We start from the raw sequence: 22,491 nt of genomic DNA on the forward strand, positions 1-22,491 counted from the left end.
CGAAGGTTACGATATTGTAACCCTAGTTATATTAACACAGGCGGAGCCCTCTACTGGACTCTATGGGTATATCTCTCCTCCAATCGCGTACGCGCGATGGCCCACTGAAATTTGCATGTACGTAGCCGGCCAGTATGGCGTGCCTACCTTTCCCGCCCTTAGCGGGCTATATAAGCAGATGCACCGCCAGCTGCCCTCATTCCACCAAACTTCAGCGTAAGGCGAAAGAGCGGCAGGGCCCTAGGTAGAGGGCTCCGCCTGTGTTAATATAACTAGGGTTACAATATCGTAACCTTCGTTATATCTCACACAGGCTTCGCCCTCTACTGGACTCTATGGGTACAGTAGGCGAAGCCCCGATTTATGTACTCCCTGCCGCGGGAGAGGCTCTGCCCACTGACCACACAGCTACCGGTTAGGTACCAAGACCCAGTCACCACTTTATTAATCTTAACCACCGTATGGAGTGATAACGGGTCCAACTTCATCCCAGTTAGCAGCACCTGACTAGGCTGGGTGAAGTTGTGGTCTAACCTCGCAGGGGTCTCAACCCTAGACCTCCTGCGCACCTCATTGACAGTGTCCTAGCAGAGCACAGTCCAATGCAGGTGCATGACACCCTGTGGGGATCAAGTATTAAAAAACACTTGACACATCCTTCCTCTCACATGTCCTGTGACCCTACAGTGAGCACAGACCTGGAGAAGGAGCCTGATACATCCAAGAGATAGAACCTTATGAACGGGCAGGGTGAAGACCACGATGCTGCCGTACATATGTCCTCAACACTCGCACCACTGAACAGGGCCGTAGACGTCGCCACACTTCTTGTGGAGTGCGCCCGGACCACAGTGGGCGGTTCTCGACCCGCTTGACTGTAGGCTGAGAGGATGCATTCACACATCCACCTCGCCAAGCGTTACTTGGACAGGGCTCTGCCAGCCGTCCCGTCACCATAACACACGACCAACTGGTCGGTGTTCCTGACAGTGGCTGTTCGGTCGACATAGTATGTCAACGCACGCACAGGGCATAGGAGATGCAGTTTCGCCTCCCTCGAATCCTCATGAGGGGGAGGGTGAAAAGCCTCCAACTGGATGATTCTGGACCGAAATGAGCTCCTTATGTTCTTAGGAAGAAAGGAGGGGTTCGGTTTAAGGATGGCACCACTGCGGTCCCCGCGAAGGAGTAAACAACTCGGGTGGACTGACAGGGCACACAATTCGCTCACTCTCTTGGCTGACGTCAGAGCAAGAAGCAACGCTGTCTTGAACGACAACACCTTTAAGGAGGAGCGTTCCAAAGGCTCATAGGGGTCCCTTGTGAGGGCCTCGAGTACCAGTGGTAATTCCCACTGTGGTACAGAAGTGCGTGCCACTGGTCGTAGCCTTCTGACCCCCTGTAGGAACCGTTTTACCAGAGGGTGGGCGAAGACTGGACCTCCGCCCAACCCTTCATGGCATGATGAGATGGCTGCAGCGTAAACCTTAACAGTCGCGTGAGACAGCCCTCTATCAACCAAAAGCTGTAGAAAGGAAAGAGTGTCTCCCACTGAGCATGTCAGTGGATCCACTTCCCTCTCTTCGCACCAATGCTGGAAACCTAACCACTTAGCCCTGTAACAGGCAATGGTGGATCCAGCCCTAGCCGCTTGGATGGTTTTCACCACCTGCGCAGTCAGCCCAGTCCGCATTAACCTGTCCCTTTCAGGGCCCAGGCTTGAAGTGACTGGCCCAGGATCGGCAGCGCCTGTATCGCGCCTGCCTCCTGTGACAGCGCCCCCCGGATTTTGGGAATGGGCCATGGTGGGGCCGCCATCATTGTGGTCAGCTCTGCGTACCACGGAGCCGACCGCCGGTCCACCAGGGAGCCACCAGAATGACCCTCAGCCGCTCCACTCTCACTCTCTCCAGTAGCTGGGGGATGAGACGGAGGGGGGGGGGGCATAAAGTAGCCCTCTTGGCCATGGAGCGTGTGCAAACGCGTCCACCCCCAAGGGTGGATGGTCTTGCGGGCTCAGGGAGAACCAATGGGGGCAGTGGGTGTTCGACCTGTTGGCAAACAGGTCCACTGTTGCCCTCCCGAATCGTGTCCAGATCTCCTGTACCACTTCTGGTTGCAGTCTCCACTCGTCTTCCAGGGGGCCACCCCTTGACATGAGGTCAGGCCCCCTGTTCTCGATTCCTGGAACGTGGAGGGCTCTCAGAGATTGTAGGTGCTCTGAAGCCCATGACCACAGGTTCTCCGCCATCGCTAACAGGGCAGCGGAATGTACACCGCCCTGTCTGTTGATGTAAGCGACTGTGGTGCGATTGTCGGTCCTCACCAACACGTGTCTCCCCCTTAACAGGTGACTGAAGTGTTGGAGAACCAGGAACACTGCCTGTAACTCGAGGAGGTTGATGTGGCGGTCCTCCCCCGGAGGCCACACACCACCTATCGCCCTCCCCAGGCAGGTGCCTCCCCGCCCCATCAGGGAGGCGTCCGTGAACACCGACGTGTACGAGGTCACTCGTCCTAGTGGTGTCCCGGTCAACAAATGTCGTGGGGACCCCCAGTACTGCAGGTTGCCCCGCACTGTTGGGGGGACCGTCAGCAGCCGAAACTTCTGCCTCTTGAGGTCTAAGCGTAGGCTGGCGAACCATCTCTGCAGGCGACGCGTGTGCAGCGGTCCTAGTGGAACCACCGGGTGAGCTGCTGCCATGTGCCCCAGTGCTTGCATGACGGTCAAGGCTGTGACACTTGGACCCTGTTGCAGCTTGAGAACCTCCTGCTGTAGGGCTGTCCGTCTGGACTCCGACAGAGTGGCTCTCAGGCTGACAGAGTCGAGCACAATCCCCAAGTATTCGGCCCGCTGGTTTGGTTGGGGGTTGCTCTTCTTCCAGTTGATGGCAAAACCCAACTTGGTCAGGTGAAGTATCAACTGAACTGTGTGAAAAATGGCCCATTGTTTGGACCTGGCCATCACGATGAGGTCGTCCAGATAAAAGAAGACCCTCATCCCCTGGCTGCGCAGCGGTTGTAGCGCTGCGTCCACACATTTGCTGAACGTACTAGGGGCCAGGGAATAGCCAAATGGCAGCCTGTTGTATTCGTAGGCTGTTCCCTGGAATGCAAAACGCAGGAACTTCCTGTGTTTTGGTGCCACCTCGACGTGAAAATAAGCGTCCTTCAAGTCGATGGTTGAGAACCGATCGCCTGGTTGGACGAGTACCAGCAGCCTCCTTGTGGTTAGCATGCGGAACGTTTTTGCGACCGATACGTGTGTTCAGGGCACGGAGGTCCAGGATGGGTCTGTAGCCCCCTGTCTTTTTGGGAACCAAAAAGTATGGGGAGTAAAAACCTCGTTCCTTGTCGTGAAGAGGGACAACACGGCCTGTTTTGATAGCAGGTCCTGAATTTCCCCCTCGAGGAACTCTATCTCTTGTTGAGAGGATAGATTCATCTCTTGTATGCCCCTGAACGCTGGGGGGAGCCCGCAGAACTGGAGAGAATATCCTAGTCTGAGGGTCCTGTCCAGCCAGTCTGTCAGTACGCAGCTGCTCTGCCATGCTTCGTAAAAACACGTGAGAGGACGCGCAGACAGCTGTGGAGCAGCTTCTAGAAAGCTGTGGTACACAATTTCGGCCCTCTCCGCCGCCAAACCCGCCATAAACGGGAGTTTGGCCCATGGGGGGCCCTCTGTGAAAGGGCTGAGTCGTCCCTGAACGCACCAGGCCCGTTGTCCGAGCTCGCGGGGCCGTCCGTGAACGCATCTCTGTTGTCCGAGCCGGCGTGGTGTCACCTGAACGCACCACCGCCGCCCGGCACCTCACCGTCATGACGTCCCTGTTGCTGTTAGATTCGCCCGTGGAAATAACAGCCACAGGACCAGAGCGGTCAGACACGTTGGCCGCTCCACTGCTGTTTACCGGACAGTTCGTGTTAGCCCGGCCGCTTCACTGGAGCGGCGTGGGTTAAACGAGCGTGAGGCAGCCGTCTCATTGTCCGGAAACACAGCCCTGCCGTGCTGCTGTGAACGATGCTTGTCACCGCTGTAGCCGTTAGCTCGGCGGTGACAACCATCGCTCCACTGCTGTTTACCGGGGAGACAGTTCGTGTTAGCCTGGCCGCTTCACTGGAGCGGCGCGGGTAAGACGAGCATGAGGCAGCCGTCTCGTTGTCCGGAAACACAGCTCTGCCGTGCTGCTGTGAACGATGCTTGTCACCGCTGTAGCCGTTAGCTCGGCGGTGACAACCATCGCTCGTCAGCCGGTCAACACGCTGAGCCGGACGCACCGTGGAAGTGACACGGTGTCGGCTAGCAGCGCGCGGGGCTAACTGTGTGGTCGCTACAACCAGTGGGGAGCGATGTTTTCTTGTGCAGCCTCGCCGGTTGTAGCGCTCATATAGAGGGACAACGGTAGCTTTTACCCGGTTGACAACGGTGCTCCGCTCTACCGCGTCTCCCACAACGGGGACGGTAGAGGGTGTGTTGTGTGAGTGTGCTTGTGAAACCGTGACCGGGGGGCCTTGCTTGCCGGGCCCGCTGCGGGGATGTGACGGTGTAACACAAGCCACCGGCAGCCTGACCGACGGTGTAGCGGTGACTACACCGGCCGGGGCTGCGCGGCAAGCGGGGAGCATGGTGGAGGTGGGAGGGGGAATTTTTGCTCTGTTAGTGGAGTAACATGTTTTAATAAAAACATTTTTCACATCCACAGAACAGTGAACACAAGCAGAACATACAGAACCATATGAACAATGAGGGAGGGCGGCGAGGCAGCCTGCCGGTGCCGTCCCTCCCGTTAACTGCCACTTTGGTCGCTGTGTGCCCCAGGACAGCTTCGGCCTGGGCGTGCTGCGAGCCGCCGCGGGACGGGACGCCCTGGGGTCCCGTGCGGGGCGTTGCTGCGGCGAGCCCGCTGGGGCCGGCTGTGGGTCAGCTGGGGGATCCGCCGCGGAGAAGCCTCTTCGCTGGCGGCGATCCCTCCGCCTCGCCGTAGCGTTGCGGCGGGGCAGCTTGACCTCTCCCTTGGCGGCGACAGCGAGCGGTAGATGACGGCTCAGCTGCGCCTTTTCCTCCTCCAGCCTCTTTAGCCGCTGCGTCACCGTAGTGAGGAGCCAAAGAGACCGGTGCAGCCAGAAGATCCTCTCGGTCCCTTCTGGGGAGGGCGGTGAGACCTAGCCAGACGTGGCGAGAGCCGACGCCCGACAGTGACATCACTCGTCCGGCAGCAGTAGCAACTCCCTGTCTTGTTCATCTGACCGATGGTCCGGCCGAGATACTCCATAGTGTCAGGGGAAGGGGGGGGCGTCGCGCGGGAGTGAAGCCGCCGCTGCTACGCCCAGCACACCGAGGTTGTTTGCTGCTGCTGCTAGTTGCGCGCCCAGCTGGAATATCTTGTCAAAATATTCCAGCGTGTCCTTATCCTGCAGCAGCGGTGGTAGTGGCTTTCTGTGTCCTGACCAGCCGGCTGAGTGCGGGATAATGAGCGCAGCCAGAGTGTCTTCGAGCGGGGGCACACCGGGGAACACAGTCTCCGTCTCGCCCTGCACACGCGGAGGCGGCTCACCGGCTTCGGGGGCAGTGGGGGGGGGGGGGGAAGCCCGACACACTCCGCTGCAGTCGTCATGACTTACGGGAAGTTGAGCTTGATAGAAGCGGCGCCAAACACCGTCGAGCCGTCGGAGAGGGAGAGTTCATCCTCCTCGTCTCGTAGCGGCGGCGAGTCTGCAGCAGAGGCTGAGGCGGGTCTGGGCGGCGAAGCTTCATCAGGCGGCGTGGAGGTGGTGTACGCTGGAGCGGCGTCCTCCTCCTGCCGTCGCTGCTCCAGCCCGGCGGTGGCGCGCTTCCTCCCGAGACGCTCGAAGCAAAGAAGATGTAGGTCTGCTGGGGCGATGATGCCGGCAGAGGCGTTGTTCCTGAAGCGGCGACTCCATCCTAGGAGCTAGTGTGACAGTGGGCACTCGCCGACGCTGAAGTAAAAAGGAATGAGGGCAGCTGGCGGTGCATCTGCTTATATAGCCCGCTAAGGGCGGGAAAGGTAGGCACGCCATACTGGCCGGCTACGTACATGCAAATTTCAGTGGGCTATCGCGCGTACGCGATTGGAGGAGAGATATACCCATAGAGTCCAGTAGAGGGCGAAGCCTGTGTGAGATATAACCACGGAAACTCAGCGGAGACACCGGAGCTGTCGGCTCAGGTTCGAGGTGGCGTCTGTGAAAAGTCACCGCGGTAACGCAGTGAGGAGGAATGGAGCGTTACACTGATGCTGCATTCATGTGCAGTCGGACAGACGGCCGTCGGTAACAAACCAGATGTCATTTTAGTCACAGAAGTCCAGAGAAACCCTGCAAAATGTGGGTCAGGTAAACAATACCACATCGCCATGACAACATATTGTCACGTGTATTGTTTTGCCTGGTGCTGACAGACCACTTGTTTACATATAGAGGCTTGTTTATGCCGTTACGTGCAGCGGCTGTCGTCCGTCTGCCGTCTGCCCAATTTCATGTGAATGCAGCATGACAAATACGATTGAGTTGTTTGCGATATACAACCGCAACGCTAGATGGGAGTAATTCCTACACAATGTACCTTTAAATATCCCCTGAGAGCCTTATGTGATGTGAAAGTAAAATATTTTTACACAAAACTTTACCCAGCAGCTCAGCTGTGGCAGTGGCTGTGGCTGTTACTGCGGCATGACAGTGTAAAGCAGTGCAGATGGAGCAGATACCTGCTGTGAACGGCACAGTAAAGAAATGTCTCTCTATCTGATAACTGTCAGAGCTGAATAACTCATTTAATCTAATGTTTACCACCCAAGCAGATTATTTCTTTGAAAGGCATGATCACGTCGGTTGTCAAACAAATTTACAATAATAGTCAAAAAATGAGCCAAATATGAATTGACGTTTGTGTGATTTTATGTTTTTTGGGGGTTTGGATGTGTATGACTTTGCTAAATAATGTTACCAAAAATACAACAAAAATGCTGGCAGGCTGGTGGACTCACCAAGACACACTTATTCTTGACACTAAGGTTTTATGGTTCTCTCCTCCTACCTGAGAGAAACATCTTCAGACAGAAATAGCAGCACTGTTCTCAAAAAACTGTCACCAGCTATTTCTGTTCTATGGTAGATTCACTGTAATAATAGTTTTTAAAGTAAGTTGGACAAGGCAAAACGCACCCCCCCTTTAAGAAGTTTGAAAAATCATTAGCACCTCTTACAAACTCTGTCATTACACACTCAGCTTCCACCTGCTGGTTGGAGAAGAAAGAAAGTAAAGTAGACCTTTAACTGGTGGGCGGGTGGGTGCAGAGGGGAGGGGGGTGGAGTGGCAGCAGAATCAGGCTATAAACACAACCTTGATGTATTACCACCATTTAAGTTGATATGACAAACTGGTAGCACTTACAGAGCAACATGATTGTTCACTCGGAGTTGTGTGTCGGGCCCACCTGATGAATTTTTTGGTCTGCACCAACTCCTGAGGGAAACATTTGGACCTTCTAAATGCCGACCGTGTTGAGCGAGCGAGCCAGCGTCTACCTGTGTGTCTCTGCTCTCTCTCTCCAGTGACTGAACTAGGATGAGTTATGTAGAAGACCAGGCAGCCACAGTTAACTGCCAGCGGCCCACATTTACATTCAGCATCGGTTCCACGCTGTCAGCTGATGCATTGCTGCTATAAAAATATTGATTGTGGCCTCTTTAAAGAAAACAGGGGGTTTGTAGTAGCTGTGTTGTTGTTCCCACAGTGGTGTTTAAGATGTAGCCTAAACAAATAGATGGGTAAATTAGTTATTTATTTTTGAAATATGCAGTTATGCCTTTTCAAAGTGTTGATTTTTGACTGTTTTCTTGGGATGAAATCGACATTGCACCTCCTCAGGTCCTCGCCAACACACAAGCCGAGTCTGAAATCCATTGAGTAAGAAAATGAAGAAGAAAATGTGAAGAAAAATGAAATGCAGACAGATAAACAGGCGCATTCCTCCATTTATAGGCAGACGTATACTCAATCAGGAGTAAACAAAATATGTTGAGTCGACTTCACTTTTCTATATTATGAAAAATGAACATCAGGAAATAAAGATGCAAATGATTCAACTGTGAAATGAATGGTGTTTACAGTCTAGATAATATTGATTATTGTTTACCGTCCTTTGAAAACAACTATACGAGATGTATTTATTCTATATATTCATTGTTGCTCTGTTCACTGGAACGCTTTTCCAGCCATGGCTATACAGACTTGCAATAATTACTTCCTTAACGCTGTGGGAGTTGGAAGAAGCAGAATAAAGGAAAATGCAGATTCTGCCTGTGCCTTTGTTAGCCTTCCCTGCCTGCTAATTGCCCATGTCAAACCTACTTTTTTTTTCTCTTCCTCTTCTTTTTCCCATTTTCCTTCACAGTACCGCCAAAAATCATCAACCTGTCAAAAGACATCGACGTGAATGAAGGCTCCAACGTCACCCTGATGTGCCAGGCCAACGGGAAACCAGAGCCCTCCATCAGCTGGAAGCTCATCTCAGGTAACTGGTCTGACACGAATTACCTCAACAGCAGCTCTTTCTCTGCTATATTCATAGTTTCCTCTTAAGTGCATTACATTTCCTCCCCTTCCTACTTTATTTTCCTCCCATCCTCCTCTCTCTCTCTCTCCCCATCACCCCTCTTGTGTTTATAGCCCTGTCTTTGACTTTGTTTGACCCTTGGTGGATTTTTCGCTTCACTTATTACCCATCATTACCTGTTTCCAGATCATCATTACAACGTAATTGTTCACAGGAAAATAAACTGGCCCTGTTGTAATTGAACTAATTAATTAGGATAATTGGATGGATGTAAATGTTGTGGAGGCACTTTGAATGACAGGATTAATGCAGAGAGCACTAACACAGTGTGGAGAATTATGCATAGACAAGCAAGGACCACTGCAAGTATGTCCAAAATCAGCTTAGCTTCTGCATTTATTCTTTTATTCCTTCCTGAAGACTGGGAGAAACCGAGTGTTAGCCATCGTTCAACACTGTGTGTCCGTGCTTCGCTTAATGGAGTGTGATGCTTGCATTCCTAATGAGCTGCATTGAAAAGCCACAACATTTGTTCTGTCATCAGGTCTGTCCTATGGGATCCAGGAAATGTGTTCAAATGAGACATTTGTGTCTGACCTATCTATGTGGAGATAAACACTGAAAGAGGAGACAGATTGGTTATTATTTATGAACTCCTATGCTTGTGCATACATCGCTGTGCAAACCTCAGGGAGGAGATTGCTGTTATTTAACTGATTTGTTTCTTTCTTTTGTTTCAAGGAGATGAGGCTTTATCCAACTCGTAGGGTCAAGGAGTCAGATGTCAGGGTCAGAGTCAGGACTGAAATTGCATAACTCAAATTTTTAATGGAAACCAGATCACAAAAAACACAATCTTTATTTTATTTCATTATTTTTTTTACAAGGCATTAACACAGAGCATCAAACTGATGCACTGCATGGCATTTGCTGACCTTTTACAAACACTGTAATTAAAATATACAGTGCAATACAATCATGGAAATGCAATGACAATGACAGAACAAAGGGACAGTAACTAAGAAAATAGTTAAATGGCTGCAGCTCTGATTTGTTATTAAACTTTTTGTTGAGGATTTAAAATGTGTAATTCAGTTGCAGAAGTGTTGTAGAGTTGATGACTCTCTATGGACGAAGCTGAGTGTCAGTTACAGCTGTTGCCATCTGGTTCTGGGGTCAGACTTTTGACACGAGCCCTACTGTAAGAAAACAAAAATGAATGAATCTCAAAGATAAGTGGATTCTATCTTTTCAGGATGTGTGTGTGTGTGTGTGTGTGTTTTCTGAGGCAGATGTGAGAACGCTTGAGCTCACACTTGCTTTACAATTTGACAAATGAGCAAGAAACTCTGTAGCAGACTGAAAAAAAAAACGTGGACCCAGGATGAAACGCTCTCTGTCCCGGAAACTTCTGCATGAGCAGAATCGCTGTCTGCCATCCCGCCGCCGCTGCTTAATGCCGAATTCACAGAAAAATCCACATATTCAATATATGCAACATGTTAATGACATCTCTGTTTCTGACTGAGTGACATCCTGTTTCTAGTGCCCAATTAAAACTAGTAGTTTAATGAGAGCCTTTGCTGGAGCCCACAGTTCAGCTCTAGTTCAGTCTCTAGTTTCTGTATGACTCCCATACAGTGCTTCAGCTGAGAATGCAGTGCACCTCCTCTGGATTATTACCTGTGGACAGGAGTAAAAACCCGCTGGACTGAGGTAAGAAGATCTGACAGAGAGGATTCTTGCAGCATATCAACATGTAGCAGCAGAATACTTAAAACTCCAAACACAAGCTGGAGACTTCACCACCACATAAGCACAGAGAATCTCTCAAATTACTCTAAAGTGTTTGGGATTACAAACACGGCTGCAGACGAATCTTAGAAAAGGAAAACGCACCACAGTTTTGCTAGATCCCGTGTTCACTTCTTTTTTAGTCAATTTCATGCATAAATCACTTGAAGCCTATTCCTGTCAGTCAGCTCTAAAGCACTATTAGTGAATGCAGAACAGTTACCCAGCCTACTGCGCCGTATTGTCTTGCTCATTAAAAGACTGATGGCAGAAAACAGCTTGGGAGTTTTCTTTGACAGGCGTTCCAGCGCGGTAGAAATAGGTGAGGAGATGACATATTTCAGAGTGAACACATGGATTCGGAGGGGAATGACAGCAAAAATTGGATCTGTCCAATGTGTTTGCAGTTAAAATTAAGCAATCAGCAGAGGTACAGTTGTTTTTCATTACTGCAAATTATTCCAGGCTTTAATATGAACTTTTTTTTTTTTTATCCCTTTGACAAGTCAGTCAACACTGCCAGCATTTGGAACATGATGCCCCACAATGCTCATCAAACTATTCAAAGTTTTTGACCAGTAACCAAAGTATTATTTATAATTTTGAACTGATAATAGTGCTTGATAAAGAGACTCCCAATTTCTGTGATAAGTCAAAGGGATAGTTTAACATTTTGGCAAATTGGCCCGTTGCCATAATCCCTATAGTTTTAGGAGTAGGTTTGTTACCTTTAATTGTCGGTGCAAGCTATTTTTAGAACGGCAGAGCGGAGCCGCGAGCTGCTCAGAGCTACACTACGGAGGCTCATGGGATTTCTTGGTTTCCCTCATCAAACTCATCAAATACACAATCCAACAACTCCAAAACGCTCTGGTGGACAAGTTGTGACCTGCACATTCACCACGCTATGATATATCACAGAACGTTACGAGACAGAGTTGTTTTAGAGGTAAATTCATGCAAAACCACTGATGCGCGTTCCCTTTGGCAACCAGTCTCTGCATTTGCCTTGAAAACAACACAACTTATCCATGAGAGTGTTTTGGAGTTGTTGGATTGTGTATTTGATGAGTTTGATGAGGGAAATCCCATTAGCCTCCGTAGCGTAGCTGTTCTAAAAATAGCTTGCACAGACAACTAAAGGTAATGAACCTACTCCTAAAGTAAATCCTAAGGGATTATAGCAATGGGCCAATTTGCCAAAATGTTGAACTATCCCTTTAATATAAATCCAATTGATCATTCATGTAACAGCACTGACTTTATCATAGGGAATGTTACTTGCTCTGAAAACATGGTCTGAGTACATTCCACTCGAATACATGTAGTGCCCCCAGCATTGTATGGCATCTCCTCTCTTCTTCTTACAGTAGTAACCTAGATCCCGTAAGCATTCATATTGCATATATTCTTGACCTAAAAAGAAATATCACATTACCAGCTATTTCTGTGCTTTGTCATCTCAGCCACGGATAGGCTGCTAACTAGTGCTTCTCCCACTAGACCGTGGATCCTCAGTCCTGGGCTTACAGCACACAAAGATGCTGAAGACACCTGCTCATTGTCCTGTCACCTCATGAAAACATTGTAATATTTCACAGCTGATCCATAAAATTGTGTCCTGTGGATATGAAGTAGTAGTATAACCCAGTTTCTCCTATAGCAGCTACTTGTGATTGTTTAAAATTCCATATGTATGCACTATTGTGAAGGGCAAGTTTCAAAAGGGTAGGCTAATTAGCAACCGTGTGTCCTCCTGCGTGTGACGCCTCCTGCAGACAAAGATGGGTTCAGTGACAACAGTATATCACCAATTCAAATCTGCACACTCTGTATGCACGAAACAAATGTGACTGCAACTGCCTCCGCTGGTTCCAGTCGATTGTTTGGAGGCTGCAGAGTCAGAGATCATGTCAGTAGCTACTGTGACCAACAGTTGACTCTCTGCAGCTCCATACTGCATTTTCTCTTTTCTCTCTTCCAGCCAGTTGTACTGGAGTTGAACTAATCTGTTTACACAAGAATCCACACATTCGAGGCAGTCGGGCTTTGACTTTGGGGGACTGTCAGCTCAGCGCTGTTTTCTCTTTCTGTCCTTTAGCAGAACAACAACTGTGCTTCACCCTGAATGTGGCAAGAGTGGTGGTCGCACCATTGGAGCCAGTGTTAGACTTAATTGCTACTGTACTGTGTATAGAGGCAGGGGAGCACATAACTTTTTTAGTGAGTTACCAGGACATAATGTTTGGTATATGGAACCCCCCCCCCCCCCCCCCCTCAGTTAACTGATAAGATTCAGTGTTTGTGACTAGGCTTGTAGAAGCGTTGTATAAGGGGGGGAAGCTAGGACAATTTGAATTCCCTGACTGACAGGGGCCCCAAAAAGGTAAAAACCATCATCATTGAGATATATAAATATTTTTTAAATACAGTAATACAATTAATGATCCCTTTGTTTTTACAGTACTTAGTTTTGGCAGTAAAAGTTAAATGGCCACATTGACCAAAAAATAAACATCCATATTGACCCCAGACCCCTCTAGACCCCCTACAGGAGTTTAGTTTTCACCCCTTCTGAATTCACAGGTATGAAATAGTGAATTGTATACTGTATGCACACTGTTGCAAATACAACTCACTGGCAGTAATGTATTCTACTTGTAGTACTGAACTACAAGAAGCAACACAGTTGCAAGCCTTCAAAGTTGGAATTATGGGGCCCAAAATTTCTAGCGACGCCCCTGCTTGTGCAAACCGACAACCTGATCGTCTATTGGCAATTGAGTGGACAATCGAAGATTTTTTCTTTTGTGCTGTTATAAAACACACACTGTTAAGCCACATCCATTCTGCTCTGGCTCAGCTGATTGGCACTCTTAGAGCTTCACATTTTCTTTTATACAAAGTGCAGAGGAACAGCTGAGCTCTGCAGGCCTGCAGGTGAGCAGCGCTGTCCTTTTTTTTGTTTGTTTGTTTTTGCATGCATACCTGCATGCACCCCTGTATATAAGTATGGTTGACAGTACTGCCAGGTCCAGGTGTTGACAGCTCCTATGAGATGGCAACCTGATAAACTCCTGCTGTGCTTTGGTGTAGAGATGCAATGAGTTACTCTTACACACTTACCAAATGTTAGTGTGACATTTAATTGCTAATCACATTCTACTGAGCCGAGTGATGAGTAGATGGAGTGTTGGCCAGCAGGGATTCAGATGAGTGAGGACCACTGGCTCATAATTAATGAATTGTATCTGAATTTAAGCTTCAATTATCATTATGGCTTACTTTACACTTGCTGCTATTACTGCTGATCACATCCATCCATTATTCTTTACCTGTCTATTGGCTTGGGACATGACATCACAAATGCCACATGTTAGATTCAATATAAAGATGTTAAAAGTTTCACAACTCACTATCAATGTGTTGCAGCTGTGCACTAACTTTCCCAAAGACCTTTGAGTCATTAATATCTGGAGCCGTATCTGCTGCATGGTGAAGGGCAAAAGATGGAGCACACTGAGCCAGCAGCTTGACCAGCACCTGTCCAGCAGGAGGCCACAATCTGTCAACGCTCCCTATAGTTTATTGTGGTTTGTTTGGCTTTTAACACTCATGCACAGGCTGCACAGCCATTGGCTAGCCAGTCCCAGATGCTACACACTTTAGATAAGCCTAAATACAGTGTGCTCCAACAGAAGTGCTTATCAGATGGTCAGACAGCATGTGAGAGCCCTTTTCCCCACGCGTTTCAAATGGAGAGGCTAAATCCAACACTTTGTGTGACTCTAAGAAACTAACAAAGCAAAGTAAATGCCAACCTCACACACAGATTAGTCAGATGAGGAAGTAGCAACACTGCGGGTGCATTCCAGGACAGACTGGTCTGAGAGTTTGTTCTGTTATCGCCTTATCTAAACCTAAAGCCTTTTTCAGCCTGCCTTCAGTCGTAGCCATTCAGAACATCTGTTAGTACATATAACATGTTATTAACATGTTATATGTACTGTCCTTTCTTTGACTTTATAAGACAAAAACTGTTTAGTAAGGTAGATCCAAATAACAAATTTGTGTAGTTGGACAATGCTGAGAAGCTAAAACATCTTTCTAAGTTGAAAATATTAGTATTTTCTTTATTTCTTAAAAAGGCCTGGGCAATGAGATGAAGAGTGATATACAGATGAGTACTGAAAATAATCCAAAATTGTTATAATGTAATACCAACAGAAAAGGACTGTCTAGTTTTTTTTATTTGTCAGTAAATGTGTCTTGTAATCCCATATGGGATGGGCCACAATGGTGGCATTACACGACAATTCATTCCATCATTCATTCATTCATTCATTCATATATCCTCCATCTTTCAGACTGTACAAGAAAAAAAAAGAAAGAAAAAACATCACACACACAATAGATTAATAATTAATATTTTTTCTGGCCTGGGAACCCAGCTATCTGTCCATCATAGGGCAACATTATACTTCATCATTGCTCTGAAAGCAGATACATTGCAGACATTTTTAGAAATGAAGACTGATTTGATTGGATTTTATTAGGTTCTCCTGTGTGGTAATGCAGCACGCTGAACTTTGACTGAACATAATATTTCTCAAGGACAAAATCTGTGATAAACTATCCACTTTCTACAGTATAAGCTTGCTACAAATGAACAAAACATAATGCAGAAATTCAATAACCTAAGAACATTGAGAGGAAAATATGACAACAAAAAAGAAAAATGAGGACAAAGATGCTCTAACAGAACTACAGATACTGGGATGTCAGTAAAGTAAAAGTAAGGCTTCCTCGTTAGCTTTTTCTCTTGAACAGCCAATCAATAGCCTTGTAAGTTTTATTTCTAATTAGGCAAATCGTGAATTAGTGAGTTGGACGGGAGCAGAGGAAGGTCTGACAGGATTGATTGCTGCACCAGAATGATGACATGTGTTTCTGAGGCATGGGACCGAACCACTCAGGTGACGGTGGGAACTATTGCTGTGAAATCTCATTAACTGGATCCAGCAGCTGATTTCCGAGCCGCTCTGACTTCCTGCCCCGGTGTGAACAACAGAACCGTTCTCTCCTCAGACCCCCTGAAGGTACCGTCTGTTGTAATTGCCTACAAATACATTCTGATGTGGGACTGAGGTAGCTGAGTCAACCGTGGTTCAGTTTAGTTTTAGTTTCACAAGCCCACAGTGGGAAGACTGAAGAGCTGGCTTTAAATATGTTTTCATTTCATATGATGTCATTAAAAAAACAAAACAAAACCAAAAAAAAAAAACATAACATGTATTGACTATGTGTGTTCTATCTGCTTTTATGTGGGCTAAGAGCCTATTTGGCCCATTTGATAAATATGAACCACAAGCAAAAAAAAAAAAAAAAATTATATACTGTAGAGTAACCATGGTGACTGACCGCCGCAGGGTGCCCACCATGTTTTTGTGACATCAATGCTTTTTCATGGGGTTCTTCGTTTTTTTCCTTTTTCTTTCTCTTTTTGAGCAAAGGCCTTAAAACTAATCTTCTATACAGACAGTTCAGATCACAAACTTGGATCTCTGCTGTGCATCTGTGCGCTGTGAGATAGCTGAGGAAGTGTGTGTGCAGTGTGTGTGTGCAGTGTGGGTGCTACACTTCTACACTTCCCCCAAGTCCTTTTTTTTTGTGCAACACCAAACTGATTGAGAATCTTTATGTAAAACAAGCAGTGTTTCACAGCTGCAGCTCCTTCCAAAGCTATTCTCTATTCTGTGTTCATCTCAGTACTCCTCATGATCAAAATGGATGCGGTGACTGGTTGCTTATGTTTATTTATCTGTTTAAAATCCATATCTGAGAGAGTGCATTGAAATTCATAGTGAAATTCTTTTTTTCTTCTTGGCCTTTTTTTTTTTGCAGACACCAACACAACTACAATTCCGGGATGTCTATTGGCTTTCAGTTTAGTGTGAGATGAAAATGTAAATGGACCGGCGTTAGCTAGAGAAGCTGTCGTTTTGATTTTCCTCCCGCCAGATGAAAGACGGTGATTCAGTCTTTTTGTGTTTGTTTTCCCTCTCAAATTGTTCACTCTCAATGTGCCGCGTATGAATCCTCGCCGTTATTTTTTAGTTACCTTTTTCTTGTCGGTTTCATCTTCAGATATTCAGCTGACGACTTGATAAGGAATCTTGGTGAGAATGCCGCAGCAGAGTGGCACGGCACAGTTGTCACCCTGACTCGGAGAGGGAGCAGAAAATGTCCCAGTACTTTGCCAAAGTCCAAACTTATGCTCCAGTATCTCCCAGCTGCAGAGCAAGCCAGCACCAGCCTAGGGCTATTCAGTGTGGGCCCGGCTATTGCAAACACTCTGGGGTGTTAAAAAGGGAGAATTAAATAAATAAAGATCCCGCGTGTGTGTGGCTCTCTGTGTGTGTACGTAAAGATTGATGAATTCAGGCTGAGGCTGGGGCTCTCACACAGCCGTGACCCAGCTCCCCCTCACCTTTGATAGATAGATGGCTTTAGGGGCTTGTGGTGGATCAGAAGTGATCCTTGGTATCTTCCACAGACGGCACAAGCTGACTGCAAAGTTTGTCAGCCCAGGTGGCCGGCCCGGCCGACGCCCCGGTGCATTAAAGCAGCCCAACATGCACATGATTGAATTTGGCCTAGGAGCAATAAAAGTTTCCCAAGATTTGCACAGGCCTGGATGCTTGCAGAGATGAATATGAAGTCGGAGTTGATGGAGTTGGCGGTTGTAATAAAATTGAAATCATTCTCACTCAGGAAAGAAAGAAGAAAAGTCGACGTAATTCAACATCGGTTCGGCTGCAGATGTATTATTTTTCAAAAAGCGTTGATGATAATGTTTTTTTTTTGTTTTTCTTATTACTTCATTGATTCTTCCTGGATTTTACATTTAGATATGTACATGTTTTTAAGCAGTAAGTGTTTGCTGTCCTTGATGTGCACAGTTACCATGGTTACAGGTATTGTTCTTGTCTATTGCAACATTTCAAAAAAAAAACAAGCACTTTTCTGTAACAGTTTATAACAGACTAATGTCTCACTGCAGCAGCACAGCAGACTGAGTTACCAATCCTAAACTCTGCTCCCTGTTATTCCTGCTCACTTGTCTTTATTGAAGCTATCTGTGCTCTCCACTGCAAAAACTGCCCGGTTGTTCAGAGGCTGGACTGTTGTCTGTTTGGGTTCAGCCTGAGAGGAGCAGGTGATATGTCGGATTATTGACACAATAAAGCAGAGAGAAACAGAAAATCATTGATTGTTCTGTAGGACGGGAAACAAACAAACGTTAAGGGATTAAAAACATACTGTATGGAATTGTATGATAGATTTAATAGACAATAAAGTATTGTGTAAATTGTCATGGGGTGATGACCAATGTTGCCTCTATTTAACCTAACACAGACAAAATATAATACATATTGGATTGCTAAGAGCTCTCTCCCCTTTCACAACCAGTTTTTTTTTTCCTATCTATATTTTTTCTTTTCAGTCCAACAACAGCGACAGGCACAGGGCTCACCTATGAACTCAAAACAGATCAGTGGAGGTTGTTCTTTTACAAAGCATTGTCACTTGAAGCTTGTTGTGCCAGGGCTAAAACCCACCAAGGTTCCTCTGAAAGCTGCTGAAAAGCTCAAATTACTCCTTTAATCTTTCCCTGAGTAAACAACCTGTTCAGCCTCTTGGCCTACCACTTGTTCTGGTGGACTGAGAACAGCAGGGGCTTGTGCATTAACCCTTACATACTGTTTAAATTTTATACCTTCACAGTATGGTTCGGGTCAATTTTGACCCGGACCAAGAATTCCCTCATAGTAAGTATCTATATTGAATTTTAAACTACAGATCTATTTAGAATGTTTAAATAGCCTATGACACATAAATTAATGTATGATTAAGTGTTAAAAAAAAATTCAGAGAGCAGGGAGAGTGCATTTTTCAAGTTTTACAACAGTCGTTTTTGGAGAAAAACTTCTACTATTACACAGTATTACATCCTGTTCTACATAAGACATAAACACATAAAAGCCACAATGATTTAAATATATTTCATTGAATTTTAAAATGGCATGAACATTGTGGAACTGCTGGAATTCATAATATGACCATGTTTAACCATCGCGACCATTAGGTGCTATATGTTAAAAGGTAGATGAAATATCATAAGAAATCCTAATTATCAATATTAATTCAACATTTACCACTTAGAACACAAAAACATTAAATAATCAAATGCTTATTATAAAAAAAAATGCACTCTCCCTGCTTTATATATAATATGGTTTTCTTTGGCATTGTCTTCCTGCTCTGGCACATCCTCCACCAAATCACCATCAACCTCCTCCTTTTGGAAGATCAGATAAAGGGCCTGTTGTACCAAGTCTCGCTGCCACGATGTCAGTCACTGAAATGGCAGCTCAGGAACCTCTATGTCATGACCCCCCACCACCACCCTCCCAACGCAAATTGATTCAAATTTGTTACTTTATAGATGATTTTATTACATTGCAGGTGCAGATCTCGTGTCTGTGTCAAGGCACCCCCTGACCTCAGATGACTTCTGTTCCCTTTGTGCACCATACAGTATGATCACTACTATGCTGTTTTACTATTTCACTGTTTCGAGGTTCCCCCATGCCCCCTCAAAGACCAGCAGGTGTCTGTCTCTGTGGGAACCTGGGCAAATGTGGTGGGAACACAGGCAGTCCCCCTTGAACTCTGTTTCTGTCACCACTGTCCCATAAATTATACACACAAACATGGCCTGTACAGTTCCACAGTTTCAAGATTCCCTAAAACCACAATTTTCCTTGATTTGACCCACACTGGTGGATCTAAAATCCATCTAAACAGATACGGGTCAAATTTGACCCGAAACAGCCTCAGTGTTTAAAAATTTGTAGCACCTGTTCAAAAGTATACAATTTAAAAATATTTTCATTTTTGTGTATTTTGGGTCACTTTAGGAAAAGTCATAAAATTTCAGCCTAAAAGAATGATGTTTAGGGTATTTTTTCTGCTGTCAAATGTCAAAACGGGTCAAATTTGACCCGAACAGTATGTAAGGGTTAAGTTGGCAGATAAAGATATAGAGCATGAGAGGCCATTGAGGGCATTTATTTTATTTGTGTATTATAATATTGCAAACAATCTAGCCCAAGATGTTTGCACATCTATGTGTGCTTTCAAAGATGTCAGCAGGTATTTGACTCTGAAATTGAGGTTTTCTATCTCTGTTGTCACAGAGCTTCTCCCTGAATCGCTGCTCCTCTGTACAGTAGTAGGATGAAGCACGACAATACTATTGAGATACATTGTGACCACCAGAGATTGGTCATTATTTTGTACACGTTACAGGTGGTAAAGCACTGATTTTATTACGATTTTATTTTACATTTTTCATGTTTTGGGTGTTTTGTTGTTATTGTTGTTGTTTTTACAACAAGAAACACCTCAGTGTAGTTTACATCTCCTCTCTGAAGCTCTCCATACTAACAACAGTTTGGTGAGCCAATCAGAAGAGAGGATGCTCTTAGCCTTCATTTTTCTGATTTGCTGGCTGTTTTCAGAGTGATTTAGGGGTTTCAAACTGTCATGAGTCCAAGTTAATATAGAACCTGGACCTGTTTTGTAGTCAAAAATCTTTTTTTTTTTTTACAATATGGAGCTTTTAAAGCTTTGTGACAGGCTGGGGGACACAGCGTTTTCCATTATAATAGAATTTTTGCAAATGCAATTTCAACTGGTTGTATTTTAATTGTAATAGAAGTTTCATGAGTCCAATCTTCAATTATTTGACTGAATCCACTAATTGGACTGGGAGGTTTTAATGGATTGGAAATATGCCCTTAATGGTAATTAAATAATGCACTTTCTTCTTTGGCTCAAATGTTGAATCATTCTCTAAGCTGCTACACAGTTCCTTCTTCTATAGAATAATTGAGATACAAAAGGACTCGTGGCCTGACAGATTAGCAGCAGACACTGTTTTCATACGTCTTTATATGTTCAAATACATGCCTGCTATTGATGGGTCAAATCTAAAGTGTACTGTCACAACAGATTCTCTTCAGTGGCAAACACATTCAGTGGAAGTAAAGCTGCTATATTGCGTCTCAATAATATGTAGAACCCAGAGCTACTCATTCTCTGATTCTTTTTTTGCCCCCCTCCTTTCTCTGTGTGTTTGTTTGCTTCAAAGAGAATGATGCATCAAAGGGGGCCTGGCACATTAAGAAATTCCATATGCCCAAGGCTAATAATCAGTAGAAAAGTAGCTACATGTTTCTCCATACACAGAGGTGCAGTTGAAGAGTCAAGCATCAGATATCAGCAGCTCTCTGTTATTTGCCTCTTTGGACATTTAGTTTTTAAATAAATTGTGCAACTAATGTGTTTTTGACAGTGGCAGGTTTAGGTTTGAATTACATACAGTAGCCTATCTTTTGAGACATGGTTTTTTTGCATGGTGGCCCTGAAAGCTCAAGGCAATGCAACCTGAGCAAACACCCAACACCCCCGTGCTTTTCGCTGCTGGAAACACTTTTTGTGTTGACTGGACTGACTGAATCTACAGAATGTTTGTGTATTTGTTTGTATATGTGTTCTTCATCTCTCAGGCCACAGTAGGTGTTTTTTGTTGTCTTATGCTGAATTTCCTTATCCTTGAGGTTTGACAATACTAGTCAATACCAGTCACCCACTGAAATGGACTGTATTCCACTGCAGAGGCGTGGGCCCTTTGTGAAATATTTTGGAGGAGACCGTGACACTTGATGCAAAAAGCATTCAAGTTCTTTGCTGACATCACACAATGGCTGCCCTTGATGAGTGTGAGATGGCACAGGATAAGATGGAGAGAGGTGTCTCATGCAATTAGAAACCTGACCCTGAAGGGACTCGCAGAAACACTGTGCACTCCATCAAATGACTGTTTCCTCAAAGAGGTTCAACTGATGGCACAATTTGATCCAGTCATGATGAAAGAGCACCGCCGTGTCCGAAAAGACACCAAGCTGGCAAAATTCATCTCTGTCGTCCTAGATTACACCTCAGACAGTGAAAAGCTGTCAGTCGTGATTAGCCTCGTATCACATAAGGAACACATTACGGGAATATTCTATGGGTTTTTTTTTTTTTTCTGGAGGCAGAGGAGTCCACAGGCCAACACTGGGCATCTGTGAGTTAAAACATTTAAAGGGATAGTTCAACATTTTGGCAAATTCACCTATTGCCATAATCCCCATAGTCATAGGGGTACGTTGATTACCTTTAATTATCAGTGCATGTTGTTTTGAGATCAGCGGGGCAGAGACACAAGCTGCTCAGCAAACACAATGGAGGTGAATGGTACAGATCCCCTGCCCCTATCAAACTCATCAAATACACAATCCAACAACAGGAAAACACTATGGAAGAACAAGTTGTGGCCTGAACATTCACCACGCTATGAAATACAGTAGTAACATTACGAGACAGAGTTGTTTTCAAGGCAAATGCAGCAGGAACTACAATCCAGAGACGTCTGCTGATTTCAAAAGTGCACGTTTAGTGCAGCTCCTCCCATTTACTTAAGAAAGTAGTTCTGAGTATTTGCTTCCTGTATCACAATGTTACATAATAATACCTGGTCATTTCAAAGTATGATGAACTTCCTCACGAGAGTGTTTTGGAGAAGTTGGATTGTGTATATGATTGAGTTTTGAGGGACAGGGGACGTGTACCATTCACCTCTATTGTGTTTGCTGAGTAGCTCACGTCTCTGCCCCGCAGATCTCAAAACAACATGCACTGATAAGGTAATGGTAAAGGTAATGAACCTACCCCTATGACCATAGGGAATATGGCAAAAGACGAATTTGCCAAAAATGTTGCCAGGATGAACTATACCTTTAAAGGAGACATATTATGCCCCCTTTCCACAGATTAAGATAGTTCCCAGGTGTCTTAAAGACATGTCTGTGACATGCTGTGGTCAAAATCCCCCAAGGATCAAACATCACAGCTCTTTTCATCCTCTCAAAACAGCCCTGTTCAGAACGGCTGGTTTCAGAGCCTGTCCCTTTAAATCAATCAATCAATCAATCAATTTGTTTATTTCGGG

At 45.6% G+C, this 22,491-nt stretch overlaps 1 protein-coding gene across 4 annotated transcripts in view; it reads left to right on the forward strand.

Moving 5' to 3' along the window:
- The window catches only part of ntm (neurotrimin), a 492,089-nt gene that overhangs the window by 448,397 nt on the left and 21,201 nt on the right, over positions 1 to 22,491 (forward strand). For all 4 annotated transcript variants that reach the window (XM_085798695.1, XM_085798697.1, XM_085798694.1 and 1 more), the window contains one exon: positions 8,415 to 8,538. In XM_085798695.1, coding sequence (XP_085654821.1) covers positions 8,415 to 8,538 — 124 coding nt within the window. The remainder of the gene's footprint in view (positions 1 to 8,414; positions 8,539 to 22,491) is intronic.

Source organism: Trachurus japonicus, chromosome 14, assembly GCF_045865225.1.
Source record: "Trachurus japonicus isolate A0001 chromosome 14, Traja_1.0".
In the NCBI taxonomy this organism is placed as follows: domain Eukaryota; kingdom Metazoa; phylum Chordata; class Actinopteri; order Carangiformes; family Carangidae; genus Trachurus; species Trachurus japonicus.